Source organism: Phaseolus vulgaris, chromosome 10 (genome assembly GCF_000499845.2).
Source record: "Phaseolus vulgaris cultivar G19833 chromosome 10, P. vulgaris v2.0, whole genome shotgun sequence".
Classification (NCBI taxonomy): domain Eukaryota; kingdom Viridiplantae; phylum Streptophyta; class Magnoliopsida; order Fabales; family Fabaceae; genus Phaseolus; species Phaseolus vulgaris.
Window position 1 is genome coordinate 23,256,804 of NC_023750.2, and position 17,958 is coordinate 23,274,761.

At 37.7% G+C, this 17,958-nt stretch overlaps 1 protein-coding gene across 2 annotated transcripts in view; it reads right to left on the bottom strand.

Annotated features, from left to right (window-relative positions):
- Positions 1 to 13,806: 13,806 nt before the first annotated feature.
- LOC137819676 (exocyst complex component SEC6) overlaps positions 13,807 to 17,958 on the bottom strand; it is a 37,904-nt gene continuing 33,752 nt past the window's right edge. For both annotated transcript variants that reach the window (XM_068623594.1, XM_068623595.1), the window contains 7 exons: positions 17,031 to 17,109; positions 16,297 to 16,366; positions 15,299 to 15,386; positions 15,095 to 15,184; positions 14,854 to 14,970; positions 14,597 to 14,659; positions 13,807 to 14,176 (listed from right to left, as the gene is read on the bottom strand). In XM_068623594.1, the coding sequence (XP_068479695.1) occupies positions 14,045 to 14,176; positions 14,597 to 14,659; positions 14,854 to 14,970; positions 15,095 to 15,184; positions 15,299 to 15,386; positions 16,297 to 16,366; positions 17,031 to 17,109 (639 nt within the window). In that variant the 3' untranslated portion in view covers positions 13,807 to 14,044. The remainder of the gene's footprint in view (positions 14,177 to 14,596; positions 14,660 to 14,853; positions 14,971 to 15,094; positions 15,185 to 15,298; positions 15,387 to 16,296; positions 16,367 to 17,030; positions 17,110 to 17,958) is intronic.

The following is a 17,958-nucleotide window of genomic DNA, read 5'->3' on the forward strand; positions in this document are numbered from 1 at the left end:
GAGAAACACCACACTGAAACTATTTTTTCTGGGCTGAAAATATCCTTACTTTTACTATTTATAACTTTTTATATATATTTTATTTTTGGGCGTTCTGTTTTAACTGGATACCAACAACATCTCAATAGGGGTCAGTGAATTTTTTCAAATTTTTTTTCCAAAATAAAAACCCACAATAAATTCTCACAACAAAGAAAAAATTTCACAAAAATTGAAAAAGAATAAACCTAAGGGATTTGAAAAACAAAATTGAAACTAAGACATAATAGAAACCTAACTCTAATGAACTTGTTAATGATCGATATTCATTGTGAAAACAAGAAAAAAAAATCAAAGAAAGGACTACTCGATTTTATGACATATATAAAAACAACATGATTTTAGACAACTAGAAATAGATCATAAAATAAAAATGAAACTCATAAACTATTTTTACCAAAAGAAAATGAAAGAAAACTCAACAAAATTCAAAAGCACACAAAATAAACTCAAAAAGAACTCCTAAACACTAATATAGATGGTTCAAGAAAGAACAAGTTATTTGAACAAATCAAATCAAACCAACAACAACAACAAAATGGTAGAACTAAAACAAAAACAGAATCAAGACATGAAAAACAACATGTAAACAATATGAAAAAATGAAGAACAAAATTTGTGAGAACTTATCTCTTGAAGAACCGTGAACATGATGGTCTGATATCCAAATGATGCAATCTTAGCTTGCATTGCTATGAGTCTTTTATTTTGTATTTTGGGATGCGGAATTTGGAAGGATTGGGTGGCTAAAATGAGTGAAAGAAATTGTGAAGTATTGGTGTATGGAGAATGATGATGAAGCTTAAGAGAGGTTAGGCCAACTCCTAATAAGATTCAAGCAAAACACTAATAGAAGTGCAAACTTGAGAGTGAGAATTTGAAGACAAAAGAGCTAGCAACTTGGGCAGTTTATTATTATCAATTCAAATCTCATTTACAAGGGGACTAACAGTTGTATTTATAGTACTTAGGGGCAGCCAAGGTGCAAGTTTTAACCATAAAATCTCTTTAGATGGTCTAGAGTTGCATTAGGTCCAAGGAGGCCCAATTGTAACTCTAGCTAGACTATTTTTTTCTATTTACACCCTACTCTAATTGGCCCAATACATGGCCCATGAAAATTGGCCTAAAACATGGTCCAAGATAATGGTCTAAATACAAGCCAAAAATAAAGCCTATACTACTTTATACAAATTTATAAGACTAGAAAATTTGGAAGAAAAGTTAATAATTAATTCTTCATAAAAATAGAGTTTTCTGAACTCCTTATTCTTCTTCCATTCTTCTAGCCATGGCCCTAGTTAAAAGTCCAATATGTGTCCTTCCGGATTGCCCTCCAATATGTGTCCTTCTCGGTCAAGAATGTTTAGAAATTTGTATGGAAAAGTATTGTATGTTGATTTAGAGTCCTTCACACTATCATCACCAATAATGGTATGCAGTTCATTGACAAAGGTCTTCAATCCTTTTACGAGGACCTCGGCATAAAATTCATAACAAGTTCGGTCGAGCACCGCCAAACTAACAGACAGGGCGAGACAGTGAAGAAGGTTATCCTTAACGAGTTAAAGAAGCGACTCGCACGGCAAAGGAAAGGTGGATCGAAGAGTTGGTAGAAGTGTTATGGGCATACCGTTGCACACCACAAACATCAACTCAAGAAACACCTTATAGCCTGACCTATGGCACTGAAGTCATGATTTCGGTCGAGGTAGGTGAGCCTACCCTCAAAAGACAACTCTTTGATCAAGAAAGTCTATCGGTCATACTTAACCTACTAAATGAGCTTCGAGACAAAGAGCAAGATCCGAGAAACCCGCATGCAAACTTCGAGCAACCAAGCGATACAACACAAAATTCCGATCGAGAAGCTTTTAAAAAGGAGACCTCGTTTGGAGGATGAAAATGATGGCAATTTTCGTCCAACTGGGAGGGCCCCTTCCGGGACCGAGATGTAGCAGCTAAGGGGGCATACCACCTAGAGTGGTTATCAGGGAAAATTGTACCGAGGACGTGCAATGTCATGCACCTTTTTATTATAGTTAAAAATCAATAAACATGTACATTTTTTCCTCATTTGACTGTTTTCTCTCTAAAGAGGGTTTTCGATAAGAAAGATTTTAACGAGGCATGTTTCTTTAATCATGCGTATTAGCATATAAATTCCTGCACTTTGCATAACTCGGTTCGGTCAAGGACGTAACCTTAATTGGTATACCCTATTGATACCTAAAGACCCAGTCTGGTCAAGGACATAACCTTAATTTGTATACCCTACTAATACCTAAAAACCCGATTCATTCAAGGACGTAAGCTTAATTGGTACACCCTGCCGATACCTTAAAGACTCGATTCGGTTAAGGAAGTAGCCTTAACCAGCATACCCCGTTAATACCTAAAAGACATGGTTCGGTCAAGGACGTGGCCTTAACAGGCATACCCTGCCGATACTTTAAATACATGGTTCGGTCAAGAAAGTAGTCTTAATCGGCACACCCTGTCAATACCTTAAATACTTGGTTCGATCAAAGAAGTAGCCTTAATCGACATATGTTGTCGATACCTTAAAGACTCGGTTTGATCAAGGAAGTAGCCTTAATCAGTATACTATGTTGATACCTTAAAGACTATTTAAACAACCACGCATAACCTCATTGGTCATACCGGTCGAGACCAAAACAAGTGATAACTTAGCAACATTATTAGGATTCAAGATTACGCTGACCGATTAATTGTCAGTTTTTATAACTTATATTATGAGATATAAAAGAAGAACAACTAATTCATTGACAAAGCAAAAGGAGAAGGCCACACCCCGACCTCAGAGGAAGAAAAGAAACAGCCACACTCCGGCCCGAGAAACAAAAAGTTAAAGACTAAGTGTAATGGTCTTCGTCTTCAACGTCCTCAGCAGAGGACCTCCGTGTTGCATTTCTTAAAGCCTGCAACTCGTCAAAGGGCACCAGTCGACCCTGATAGATGTCCATATTAACGTAGAAAGAACTGAATGATGACGTCCCATTAGGTAGGCCTGTCTGACGGCTTGATTAAAGCTTTGGCCCAACATCACCAAGGTGCATCCATAGTCTTGTCGAGCTCAACCTCAATTGTCGCCTTCTCAGTCCGCAGCATCGAGTTTTCCACGTTGGATTTCTCCAAAGCCTTCTTCATCCTGGCCACCTCGACCACCTTCTCCCTCTCCCACCTCTCCGTCTCGACCACCCTCAACTAGGCTATCTCGAGCTCAGCCGCAACCTTGGTCATCTTCCCCTCGAAGGTCAAGACCGCCTCCAAGAAAGACTTTAGTGAGCTGGAGGTCTGGGCAGCTCATGTTCAAGCTGCGAGCTCTCCTCAACCTTGTGGCCTCAGGCATCAGCACCCAACCGAGTCATGATGAGACTCCGACATAACATCTCAATGTCGCCCTAGAGTAGGTCCTCCTCAGGAATAGTAGTGAGAAGCTCCTCAGTAGTAGAAGGCAAACCAACCTGGACGCCCCTTGAGAATTGTATATCACCCCCTAGAAGAGATAGGAGGCCATCGAAGTATAGGGGCAGAGACGGCAATAGCAGAAGGGCCGACAGTGTCGCCGACCGGTGAAAAAGAGCCCAAGTTAATTGGAGAAGGAGGTCACGGAGGAGTCGTGATGCTGCCCGGAGATCGGGTGGTAGTCACGATGTTGCTCGCATCCTTTCCCCTCTTTTTACTCCTGCCGATAGCGGTTGAGGGACCAGCACCAGAGGCCGAGGGGTTGTCAGCCGCAACCGTCTTGAGGTTGCCCCTGCCTCGGCCCATCTCGAGAGCCCTCGCACGGAAGGTAGCAATTAGGGAACTTCTTTGCTCATTATATCTGCATCAAGAAAAGAAAGCACGTAAGCCAAAAACCAGAAGACCGACCGAGACAAAAGACAATGCCAACATACTTGAAAGGTCGTCCATCGTTGAGACAACTTGTAAACGGCTAACAACTTTCGTGTAAGGAGCCTTCGAGGGAGATTATCAAAAAGAGAATAAATCTCTTGCCCCTCGGCACTCGGAGCCGAACAGGTCTCCATTCCTTAAACCGAGTAGGATTCCTAGTCCAGTACATAGGAAACCTAGACTGACTAGCTTCATCAAAAAAGAACCTCGTGTCCTCGGGCTCAATAAGAATCTTGAAGAATTTACGTTTGAAATTTTTATATGAGGTGGTGAAAGGGCTAAAAAGAATATTACCCGACCGACTGATAAGGGAATGGCAACTAATGGGTTCTATCGAGTGAGAGGTATAGTAGCTTAGAAAAGTAGAAGGAGTTGGAGACAAACAAAACACATTGCATATGAGATGGAAGGTTTGAAAGGAAGCACAGGTATTTGGGTGGAACTAAGAGGGGGCCACATTAAGCTCCCGAAGGACGTCCATCGTAAAATTATCAAAAGGAAGGATAACGTATAAATCAGAAAAAAGACAAAAGTACAAGAAAAGGATGGGACCCACTGAAGAGACCAACCCACACATATGGTATCGATCCGTCGGCAATGGTCAACGGCTAGAATACCATCGCTGGCATCCGACTTCAAAATAGGATACTTCCCCAAGAAAGAAGAAATGGAAGTCCCATTCAAAAAGACAGAAGTAAACTCAGTCACCTTAGGGTCTACCCAGTCAAGCCCCAAAACGGGGGATGACTGTTCAGGGGGACCCGACCGGTCGGTAGCACCTTCTGGATCACCCCCTTGACGACATTCTCCAGAGGGGGCAATATCTGAATTGCCCCGATCAACAAGGGCTCAATCGTGGAGGAGCCGAGAGAAGAAGATGAGGACAAGGAGAAGAGGAAGAAGAAGATGAAAAAGAAGGCAGGGAGGAAATGACTAATCTTTCGGGACGTAAGGTAAGCAACACATCAAGACAATTGAGGGTTTTGGATGTCAGAGCAAGTAAGAGCAGGAATTTAACACTGTAAGGAACCACTATTTATAGTCTTTAAAGGGCTCAAAAGATGAAACGTCACTTTCATTAATGCATGTCACGTCACGCGTTCGACACCGTCAACATCACGTCAAACCTTGGGAAGTCCAACCATCACAATGATCTCGGACAAAGACTCTTCAAATTAACCAGACAAGTGTACTGGTAGGGTCCGTACAACCGAGTCTGACCTTATGACTCAACACCCGGTCCAAGCCGACCAACACCACAAAGACCATTGCACCTAAGCAAGATTAGGCTAATCAACGTTCAAGAGCTAGGTAATGATGGAGGAGGGCCAAGCACATCCCACCATGAAAGCCAAGACCCAAAGCTAGACCATGATGAGCGTCTAGACTCAAGGAAGGAGCGTCTAGGACGTGAAGAGGGGAGGCTACACATGGAGCATCTAGGGGGAGGCCTAGACCATCGAGGCCCAACTACAAGATCAATGGCTAAGCACATTCACGCCCAATTGAATGAAGCCACGAATGGAAGAGAGAAAGCCTTGTACATGTTACATGGAGGCCCATTAGGGGTGCTTAGTAATTAGAGTAGTGTAGAAAGCATAATTGAGTGAACATTCTAGAATCTCTTTTGTTTTGGCCGGTCATGAGCACATGTGCCATGTGCTTGGTGATTTGCATTTCATTTGGCTTTCATTTCATTAGATATTAGCTTAGCTTCTACGGCCATTTAGCTTATAAATAGGAAGGCCTACACCTTGTATTTCCAAGTTTATTGTGAGTATAGTTATGCTGCCATTTTGTGCCAAGCTTTGCTTCTCCCTAGAACTCTAGGCTCTAAACTTCACATCCTTCACCTCTCCTTGGGCTGGCCGAACCTCCCAATATTCATACTACCATGCACCTTCAAGATCAACATCACTCTTAGGAGGATCTTGCACACACACATCCATAGCTTCCGCACCATCTCTTACATGATTCAAGAAGACCTTCATGAAATTTGCCATCATTTGGTATCATGAGCTTGGGTTCTTCAAGATGAGTTGCTTTTGGTCTTTTCATTTCTAGTTCTTCTTTATTTCATGTTGTTCATCTTATTTCCATAATTTTCTTGCTGTTTTTTGCATTTTAATTTGTTTTGGTGTGCTATTTGGAAGATCCAACCAGTGCACTTTTGTTCAATTGATCTTGAACAATTTCTTGTGCAAATTGTGATAGGATTCCATACACCTTTGAGTTGCTGTTTTCTTTTAGGCTTTTGAGTCTTTATTGCACTTTTAATTTGGTTCATATTATGCTTTTGAGTCTTTAATTTCTGAATCCATATATGTTTTGTCAAGTCATGTTCATCCACAATGTCAACAATTCTTAGTAGTCCTTTATTTGGCTTGATTGTTTCTTGATTTTGGGTATCTTTAATTGCTTTGAATCTGCTGTTCTTTGATCTTTTGGTGCCTTTTTAATTTTAGTTTGAGTTCCTATTTGTGTTTAGATCCTACACAAATTCTATTTCACAAATTCCATTGTGTTTAAATTTTGGTATCTTGCTGTTTTTTGTTTCCAGTTTCCAGAATCCCTTGTTTCACATTTTCTGTGCTGGCTGTTTTGTTCCAGAAAAATATTTTCACTCATAGGAAAATTTTGATGCTCTGGAATATGCAAGTTTGAAGTGTTATAGAAAGGAAAAAAAAAATTAGTTCAAAAGAATCAACAGAAAAAAAATGATAAATCATTTAAAATCAGTGTGCAAATCTGAGGCGCTACAGCTGGCGTAACTGAACACCAAAATTGCAAAATTTATTAAAAAAAATTGGTGCATGCGTTTTGAGTGATTCCAAAGCCAGATTTTAGCTAAGATCTTGAATATCTTGCATATCAAACTTCAGAATCATATCTTAAGAACACAGCTCAGCATAAATTGGGGAAAAACACGTTTCTGGCCCACAACATTTTCCAGTGGTGCTGTTTTTTTAATTTGGTCATCTAATTCTAGTGCTATTCTTAGGATTCTTTTGTGTGCCTACCTTTATTTTGGTACCTTTTATTTGCTTTCTTAATATTTCTTGGACCTCTTTCTAGTTGTCATAATCTAACTCCTTTTGGTGGTACTGTTTTATTCAATTAAATTGTTTCTTGCTTTTGTTCTTTGACCTCTAATTTGGTGCTGGAATTTATTTCTCCTTTGGTGCTTAATTGAATGGAAACTTGACTTGGGTAAGGTCTAGTCTTTTGATAGGTGCTGGAATTGGAGAATTAAAACCTTCATTCTAAGGGGAAACAAAGCCAAGGCCGAAACAAGCTTTCTTGAAAACACTACAAACACTTGGAGGAGGGCCAACAAGCAAAGACAACAAGGAAGTGCATTTAGCAAAAAGAGGATCAACAAAGGGAGTTTTCTTAATTTCCTTGCAACTTAATTTGTGTTAATTACCTCTTAATTACGATTTAGACGGTGAGTGTGTCTTCAAGGGCTCAAAGTGTCCAAGAAGCCTCACCTAGGGCCGACTAGTATAGAATTCTTAATTAGCAATTGTTAATTGTTTGTAATTGTCTTTTCTTTTGCTTAGTTAGTGACGCTTTGCATGATTATTTTGTTAAGTTTGTGATAAACCGTCTAGCTTTGTTGATTAGTTAGCATACATTGTTTTCTTGCATTGAAAAAAAAGTTTTGATTTCTCAACTTAATTGTGTTCTAAGTAGTTTACTAAGAGGAAGTTTTGTGTGAAGACATTGAGGGATAGTTTTTGGCTAAGGCAAAGGCTTGGTACTTAAGTAGTCCTTTGTGACTCACCTCCCTTACCTGGAAAACTACCTTCTTTGACTTTCCTAAATTTCCTTAAGGTAAAACACTTATATACACAAAAACTTTAGTCTATTGAAAGTGAAGTCAAATCTATAAAATCTCTTTTAAAAGAAGTTTCACAAGCTGTACAAATGATTTCTTTTAGACAATTGGAGAATGAGAATAAAATCAATGAATTGGCTAAAGCCCAAGAGGAGAAATCCCAAAAATCACAAAAATCAAAGAAAACTCATACTCATGCATCTAGGAGTAATGAGTCTCTAGGGGAGGGAAGCCTTAGAATTAATGACTATTACCAACCACCCCCTAGAAGGAATAGGCAAAGGGAGCAAGAGGGGCCAAGGGAAACTAGAGTAGACCTACCTCATTTTCATGGTAAGGAAAATGTAGAAATCTATCTAGATTGGGAGATGAAGGTAGAACAACTCTTTGCTTGCCATAGGGTAAGTGAGGAACGTAAGGTACCCTTAGCCGCCCTTAGCTTCCAAGGGAACGCCATGTATTGGTGGACCTCTCTCGAAAGAGAAAGGCGTCTTCATAGGGAACCTCCCATTACATATTGGAATGACCTTAGGGGAGCCCTAAGACGCCGACACATACCTTCCTACTACCATAGGGAGTTGATGGACAAGCTCCAAAGACTCCAACAAAAAAACATGAGTGTGGAAGAGTATAGACAAAAAATGGAGCTCTACATGATGAGAGCATCCATTAGAGAAGAGGAGGATACCACAATAGCTAGGTTCCTTAGTGGCCTATCACTTGAGATAAGAGATAGAGTGGAGCTCTTACCTTACCAAGACTTGAATGACTTGGTTCAACTTTGCATTAAAGTTGAACAACAAATCTTACGCAAAATGTCAAGTCAAAAGGTGAGCCCTTACTCTAACTTTTATCCCAAGAAAGAGTTTAGAAGGGAGGGTAGTACATCAAAAGAAAAACCAAAAGAACCTACCAAACCTTTTACCAAAGAAACCTCCACCCCACCCATCCGAGCTAGAGATGTTAAGTGTTTCAAGTGCTATGGTAGAGGGCATGTGCAAGCACAATGTCCAAACCAAAGGACTTTGTTTCTTAAAGGTGTAGATGAATACACTAGTGGCGAGGATGAGCCTAGTGAGAGAGAGGAGGGGGGAGAGGATGAGAGGGTAGCTCCACTAGAGGGAGAATTGCTTATGACTAGGAGAACCCTCAACAATCACCCTAGCACATCCATTGAAACACAAAGATAGAACATATTTCATACAAGATGCAATGTTTTAGAAAACATATGCTCTCTCATTGTGGATAGTGGATCTAGTTGCAATTGTTGTAGTGCTAGGATGGTGGAGAAGCTTAGCTACAAGTAGTTCCTCGCCCAAAACCTTATAAACTTCAATGGCTTAATGAAAATGGGGAACTACATGTAGACAAGCAAGTGGAAATCAAGTTTTTCATAGGGAACTACAAAGATAAGGTTTTATGTGATGTAGTACCTATGGAAGCTTGTCATATCTTATTAGGGAGACCATGGCAATTTGATAAGAAAACCTTGCATGATGGTCTCACTAACGAGATTTCCTTCACCCACAAGTATAAAAAGTTTGTAGTTAGTCCTTTACCACATTCTCAAGTGGTAAAAGACCAAATACAAATGAAGCAAAAGAGGATGAGGAAAACAAAAAAAAAGAGCGCTAGAAAAAGAGAAAATCCTTAAGGATAGGAAGGCGTGGGAGAATAGTGTTCCTTCCCACAAGGTTGGTCAACAAGAAAAGCCTCTTGAAAACGTTTTTGAAAATTTGCTTCTTGTTGAACAACCAAGCCTTATCTTTTGTAAAGGAGCACTTACATGCACTGCCACAAGTAGTGAACTTATGAATTTACCTCCTCAAATAGAAAACCTTTAAGTGAATTTGAAGATCTATTCTCTAATGAGGGTCCCATTGGGCTTCCTCCCCTTAGAGGTACAAAACATCAAATTGACTTCATTCCGGGGGCAAGCCTACCAAATAGGCCTGCTTATAGAACCAACCCCGAGGAGACAAAGGAGATAGAATCACAAGTTCAAGACTTGTTGGAGAAGGGTTGGGTTCAAAAGAGCCTAAGCCCTTGTGTTGTACCTGTCTTGTTGGTGCCCAAAAAGGATGGAAAATGGCGCATGTGTTGTGATTGTCGAGCAATCAACAACATCACCATCAAGTATAGGCATCCAATCCCAAGGCTTGACGATATGCTTGATGAATTACATGGGTCAACTCTATTCTCCAAAATTGACCTTAAAAGTGGATATCACCAAATTCGAATCAAGGAGGGTGATGAGTGGAAAACCGCTTTTAAGACCAAATTTGGATTATATGAGTTGTTGGTGATGCCCTTTGGGCTTACTAATGCCCCAAGTACATTCATGAGGCTTATGAATCACACCTTGAGAGATTGTATAGGTAAATATGTAGTAGTTTATTTTGATGATATCTTAGTGTATAGTAAATCCCTAGAAGACCATCTAAGTCACCTTAGGGAAGTTCTTCTAGTGCTTAGGAAAAATATTCTTTTTGCAAATAGGGATAGTGTACCTTTTGTGTAGATAGTGTAGTTTTCTTAGGTTTCATAGTAAACAAAAAGGGGGTGCATGTAGATCCCGAGAAAATCAAAGCCATTCGCGAGTGGCCCACTCCACAAAATGTAAGTGATGTAAGAAGTTTTCATGGGTTAGCTAGCTTCTATAGAAGGTTTGTGCCTAATTTTTCTAGTCTAGCTTCTCCTTTGAGTGAACTTGTTAAAAAAGATGTTGCATTTTGTTGGAATGAAAAGCATGAGCAAGCCTTCCAAAGGCTAAAAGCTCAACTCACCAATGCACCAATTCTATCTCTCCCAAATTTTTCCAAAACTTTTGAGATAGAGTGTGATGCATCGGGGGTAGGCATAGGTGCGGTATTGTTGCAAGGCGGACACCCCATTGCTTATTTTAGTGAAAAACTCCATGGTGCCACCCTCAACTACCCCACCTATGACAAAGAGCTCTATGCTCTTGTGCGAGCCCTAAAGACTTGGGAACACTACCTTGTGTTCAAAGAATTTGTCATCCATAGTGATCACGAGTCTTTAAAATATTTGAAGGGCCAACACAAGCTCAACAAGAGACATGCTAAATGGATGAAATTTCTTGAACAATTTCCTTATGTAATCAAATACAAGAAAGGAAGCACCAATATAGTGGCCGATGCTCTTTCAAGACAGCATACACTCTTTTCAAAATTGGGTGCCCAAATTCTTGGATTTGACCACATAAGAGAGCTTTACCAAGAAGATCAAGAACTCTCATCCATCTATGCCCAATGTCTACATAGAGCGCAAGGAGGTTACTATGTGTCCGAGGGATATCTTTTTAAAGAGGGAAAACTTTGCATTTCCCAAGAACACATAGGAAACTCCTTGTCAAAGAATCACATGAGGGGGGACTCATGGGCCATTTTGGAGTTGATAAGACTCTAGACCTTTTAAAAGCAAAATTTTGTTGGCCACACATGAGGAAAGATGTCCAAAGACATTGTTCTAGATGCATCTCATGTTTAAAAGCAAAGTCTAGAACAATGCCTCATGGACTCTACACCCCTTTGCCGATTGCAAATGCTCCTTGGGAAGACATTAGCATGGATTTCATTTTAGGACTTCCTAGGACTGCAAGAGGCCATGACTCTATCTTTGTGGTAGTGGACCGTTTTAGCAAAATGTCCCATTTTATTCCATGCCACAAGGTAGATGATGCTCAAAATATTTCTAGACTTTTCTTTAGAGAAGTGGTGAGACTTCATGGCCTCCCTAGGAGTATAGTATCCGATAGAGATCCCAAGTTTATCAGTCACTTTTGGAAAACTCTTTGGGGCAAACTTGGAACAAGACTACAATTTTCAACTTCTTGTCATCCTCAAACGGATGGTCAAACCAAAGTAGTCAATAGATCTCTTGGGACTATGCTTAGGGCTATCATGAAGGGCAACCATAAATCTTGGGATGAGTATCTTCCACACATTGAATTTGCTTACAATCGAGTAGTTCACAAGACTACTAATGCTTCTCCTTTTGAAGTAGTATATGGTTTTAATCCTCTCACATCCATGGATTTGATACCTCTTCCTAATCCACAAGATTTTGTGCATAAGGAAGGAGTAATCAAAGCCGACTTTGTAAAGAAAATGCATGAGAAGATTAAACTCCAAATACAACAACAAAATGAGAAGTACACAAAATAGAACAATAAAGGGAAGAAAGAAATATTTTTTTAGGAAGGAGACTTAGTTTGGCTTCACCTTCGCAAAGATAGATTTCCAACTCAAAGGAAGTCCAAACTAAGTCCCCGAGGTGATGGACCCTTTCAAGTCCTCAAGCGATTCAATAACAATGCATATAAATTGGACCTACCTCTTGAATATGGAGTTCATGACACTTTTAATGTAATTGATCTTTCTCCATTTGTAGGTACCAATGACGATGACGAGCTGGATTTGAGGACAAATCCTTTCCAAGGGGGAGGGGATGATGGAGGAGGGCCAAGCACATCCCACCATGAAAGCCAAGACCCAAAGCTAGACCATGATGAGCGTCTAGACTCAAGGAAGGAGCGTCTAGGACGTGAAGAGGGGAGGCTACACATGGAGCGTCTAGGGGGAGGCCTAGACCGTCTAGGCCCAATTACAAGATCAATGGCCAAGCACATTCACGCCTAATTGAATGAAACCACGGATGGAAGAGAGAAAGCCTTGTACATGTTACATGGAGGCCCATTAGGGGTGCTTAGTAATTAGAGTAGTGTAGAAAGCATAATTGAGTGAACATTCTAGAATCTCTTTTGTTTTGGCCGGTCATGAGCACATGTGCCATGTGCTAGGTGATTTGCATTTCATTTGGCTTTCATTTCATTAGATATTAGCTTAGCTTCTACGGCCATTTAGCTTATAAATAGGAAAGCCTACACCTTGTATTTCCAAGTTTATTGTGAGTAAAGTTATGCTGCCATTTTGTGCCAAGCTTTGCTTCTCCCTAGAACTCTAGGCTCTAAACTTCACATCCTTCACCTCTCCTTGGGCTAGCCGAACCTCCCAATATTCATACATACCATGCACCTTCAAGATCAACATCACTCTTAAGAGGATCTTGCACACACACATCCATAGCTTCCGCACCATCTCTTACATGATTCAAGAAGACCTTCATGAAATTTGCCATCATGTAATACACTTCTAAACATGATCCAACTCTATAATCTGATCCAATAAGAAAATGTCCATAATAACTATATAAAAAGGTACAAAATCCAAGAACTAGGTACATCATTATATAATGCTTAGAGTACCAAGTGTCGAATACTCAATTCTAACTTTAGCATCGGAATGCCTTTTTGCAGGTACCATCCAAGTCTGAATTTTGCAGAGACCGAGAGGCAAATTTAGAGGAAGAGAGAAAAAAACTTGATTGGAGAGGAATAGAATTAATGACCAACCGAATGAGAAGGTAGAGGAACAACTTGAATCGTTCTTAGTTCCAACCCTGTTCGAGAACGCTTCCAAATTCCACAATCCACAAGGTTTTTTTATGTAAAATATAAAAAAAAAAAAAATCAATTTGTGTCGAAGACATTCATGCTTTACAAAATGTGTGGAAACTTTTTTATAAAAATAACTTTTATATTGTAAAAAATAACTTCCTAATTACACAATCCAAAAGTTTTTTTTCCATACAAAAATAACTTTTTGATTGTATAATCTAAAACATTTCTTCATGAAAAAAATACTTTTTTAGTTATACAATTCAAAAATTTTATTCCAAAAAATACTTCCAAATTGCACAATCATAATGGGGATTTCCATATTTATATAGAGGTACTAAAAAGTATGTGGATACAAAAAGAGGTGCAAAACGAAAGTAGGTGAGTGCAAAAGAAAATCCCATCGGGGTTGTTGTAAAGGCATTTCATTGCAATAACACATTATCATGCAATAATCATAATTTGATTTCTCATTTTTAATCTAAATTTTATAACTTCAGAAATGAAAAAATAAAACTAAACCACAAGACAACTAAAATGTTACAGTTTATAAAAAATAAGTAAAATATTCCAGGATCACATTCAAACCCTAACGTAGTTTGCATGGGCAAACAAGATTGCAAGGGTGGGTATCATGAAGTAACTACAAATAATGAATTTTACAAAACTTGTCTATTGACAGCATAAAATTTGGGATTTATGAACAAGGAACAAATAATTTAACAGACAAAACAGCTCTATGAATAACTCAATGGAATCGTACTTCAAGTGAGCTTACGCCATAGTCCTCCCTTGGATGCTGTTAAGCACTTCACTCGCCGGAAAACGAAACCAACCTTTGGAGGTCTTCCGTCAACAAGTGAATTTTCATATATCTCTTTGCAGTCTTGAATCACCTTTTCAACAAAAGTAACATATGTCAATTTACAAAATCAATCATTTCTCCACCCTTCATGAGATCATTTTACTTTATGAAACTTCGATTAATCTGTTTTGGACTCTTAGAAGTTGGAACTAACTGATTCCCCATAAAGATTCTCATATAAATTGAGTCCACTAAGTTGTGGCTAGATTTTACCACACATAGATCCACTAGAATTTAAAGTTCAGACCATGTTAAATTGATAATTTATAGGTTGGGGAATATCTTCAAAGAAGAAATATTCATGCATTAAAATCAGAACATACGAACTCCAGCCGTCAACTTGATTACAAAAGAACAAACAAAACCAAATAAATGCTCCACCTATGTACTTATCTTCGAACATATTTCTTGAGTTAAAATTAAAACAAAACAAACATAAAGTTTTATTTACCTCTTTGGCATCCTTCCGAGGAATGCCTTCTCGTAGATTAACAAGTTTCTCAACAACTTCAGGCTGAAACAGTAAAAAAATATATTATCCACCAGGATAACTCGGTAGAATTCTTCATTAGTTTTGAAATTCGAATCATATAAAGCTTTTAGAAGTTAATTTTCTAAGCAAAAGATAAATTATGTAATAACTTGAAGAACTGATACTTCCATTTGCAAATGCAAATATTGAAATTAGATTAGGCATCATGATTTTACCGGGCAGTCAGGTTGATGTTCAAGTATATTTGTATAGATGAGTGTGAAGGTATCCAGGCTCTCTGCTGAAGCAAGTTCCCTCAAGTCGCTAAGTACACTCACTCTATTTTCAACTTTCTAATCCACCATGAAGGAAATTAGAGTAAGAAACTTGGACTGGGTGTCAAGATAAACATATATGGAACTGGCACAATCTCCACGTTAGAGAGCAACAGTAACAAAAGTTGTAAAAGGAACTCACAGAAACACTGATATGTTCCCTAAAGAAATCCATGATAACCTCCTCATCTAGCCTCATCCGTTCAATAGTTTCTTCCTTAATGTAATTTTTCTGCAATTAAAATATAAATGAGACAATCAAGTCAAATAAATACATAGCTGTTAAAGAAAATCTGCACAATTTTAGTACATAAAAAATCAACAATTGTTTTATTGACAACAGAACCTGTGTTAAAAGATGATCAACATAAACAATCACTGTTTCTTCCAGGCAGGCTTCAACAAATCTCCTAAAAGACCGTTCTTCAATATACCTTGAATATATGGGTAGTTGAAACTTAGTTTTACTCATAAATGAAATATTTAACAATCAAAGTTCAAAGTTCAAAAATATGCAATAGAAGACAGTCGCACTAGCAACTTTATAAACCAACTTCAGATCTTATACACTGAAAATTTATAGCTAATCTGGTATGAATAATTTAAGAACATTGGAATAAGATGTGACAATAAAAAAGAGTAAACAGTTAAAACGAGAGAATAATAAAAACAAGTATTGCCACCAAAAATAATCCCAAAAAAGGAAACTAAATTCCATCAGATGGGAGAATTTAGTATAAGACTTGTCTTTGGCTCTTCTATTCAGAAGTCTTTGTTTTGGCATAAGGCTTGTCTACACTATGGAATATATTTAAATGTGAATTTTACTTTCATTTTTATTGTGTTAACAAACACATGAAAGAGCGTGCAGCACCCTAGTCTAAAACAAGAAGACCTTTTATTGTAAGTGAGAATAGAAAAGCTTGACCCGCAACTGTATTTGGATAATCAAGATTAAACTTACTTAAAGATTACATGAGAACTTAAAAAATGCACATCACTTTGTTCTAATCCAAATCATTCATATAAATCAAATGGTCAACACTTGGTGCTTGTGTCTATTACTCTGAAAATAAATACACCCTCACTTGGGTGCACACGTGTCGTGGTGAGGATTTTCCATCTCATGCTACTATAATATTTTTACATTTCTATCTCCCATGTACAATAAAGGATCAACGTGTTAGACAACCCTGCTAAACCTTAGAAGTTTAGCAGTCTATAAAAACCGCATGTGGATCCTTACTGAAAATATTACTGTTTCTACACAGATACCAGAGACAGTGCCATGGCAGATACGGAAAATTAAACAAGGTAAAATTATAGACAAGACAATATACTCACATTTTTACATCGCCAAAATAATCACCAAATGTTGCAACCAAGTACTCAGTAACCTGCCCCTCACTCCATTCTGATAAATGCAAAGAAATGAACACTAAAGTATTGCACTAAACAAGGTGCTAAAGCATTCAATTGATGATATATAAAAGAAAACATAGTAAATTTAACAATGAGGATATTGTAAAGGATGATTGATAATTGCAGAAAATGTGATGTATATTTTCTGATTTGGGAAAAATACAGAAGAGGTAGAAATAGAATATAAGGGAATAAACCTGTACACTAATCTATCCCTGAAAATCAGGGAAATAATTCTCCCTGTAAGGAAATAAAATTGATCTTATCCACATTAAATCCTATTATAGGCTATACAAATCAGAATTGGATGATTCTGATTGATACGTGCTGATCTCCAATAGATTCTGATTGATATGCAGTGATCTCCAACAATAATAGTACATAAATCCAAATATGCAACTAATTAGCAGCAAGTATCAAGTAAAAGAATTTTAAACTGGTATTATCACAAGCTTTAAACACTTAACAATAATTTGCAACTTATTATATCTTGAAGTTAAAGACAATGTGCATTTCCTATTTAACTATATGAATTTATTGTAGGAGAGTATACAATTCCAAAAACAGGAATACTGCTAAAAGAGAAAAAATCCCTGGTAAAAGCTATAAGCATAAACCAGAAAGACCCAGCTAGTTAATTGTAAAAATTATTTTACCTTTCTGGTATAGCTTCACCAGTAACTCCTGGACACCAGGATCTTCAAATATCACACTGACAGTTTGATGCACAGCTTCCTATCACCAAGAAGAAATTCAATGTATCGGAAGTCAAATTTCTTCCAAGCAAAACATATTCATAAAAATTGCAATTGCAGTGAACTTGTGTCTGATTTTAATATGAAAGTATGTAGTGTAAACTAGCAGAAAAATGAAAAGTGATATGTAAAATTTAGAAATAAAATGTCTGATTTTTCACTTCACGGCTTCAAATCCTAAAAGCAAGCTCTCCTCTTGGAGGCATAAGGTTGTGTACATTTACTCTAATGAAACCCCACTAGTTCAGAGACTCATGCACTGAGTTGCCCCCTTTTATTACGAACCTTTGTCACATTCATTTTCCTCTATGTTAGTTGGTTTTTCCTGTTTTTCTCTTATGTTTAGGAAAAATCATTATTGTTGCTCTTTGTAATCCTTTATCTTAATTAATTTCCCATTTTATCAGATAATAACTATTATAATTATAGAAATAAGGAGTAGATCATATATAATCAGGAATATCTACGTACATTTTATCAGGAACTTTTTTTATTAATTACTGTATCATATCTTTGTTGTTAGAGGATAACAAATCTCCTCTATTTAGTGTATTAATTCTTTTTTCCTAATATAAATTAAACACTTGTGCTGTCTCAGAAACACATAATTTCAACTTAATGTTTCTATCTTCCCTATGGTTTTATAATAATAATCAAAATAATAACCAAATAAATAACCAGTACCCAAATGCACTACAGATCATTGGTCCACGGCATTTTTCACAAACTTAGCATACAGATATTTACAAACTGTAATTACAAGATAAAAAGATTTAAACAAAATACTTGATGAAAAGATTATGGCATATATATAGAATTATCCATATCT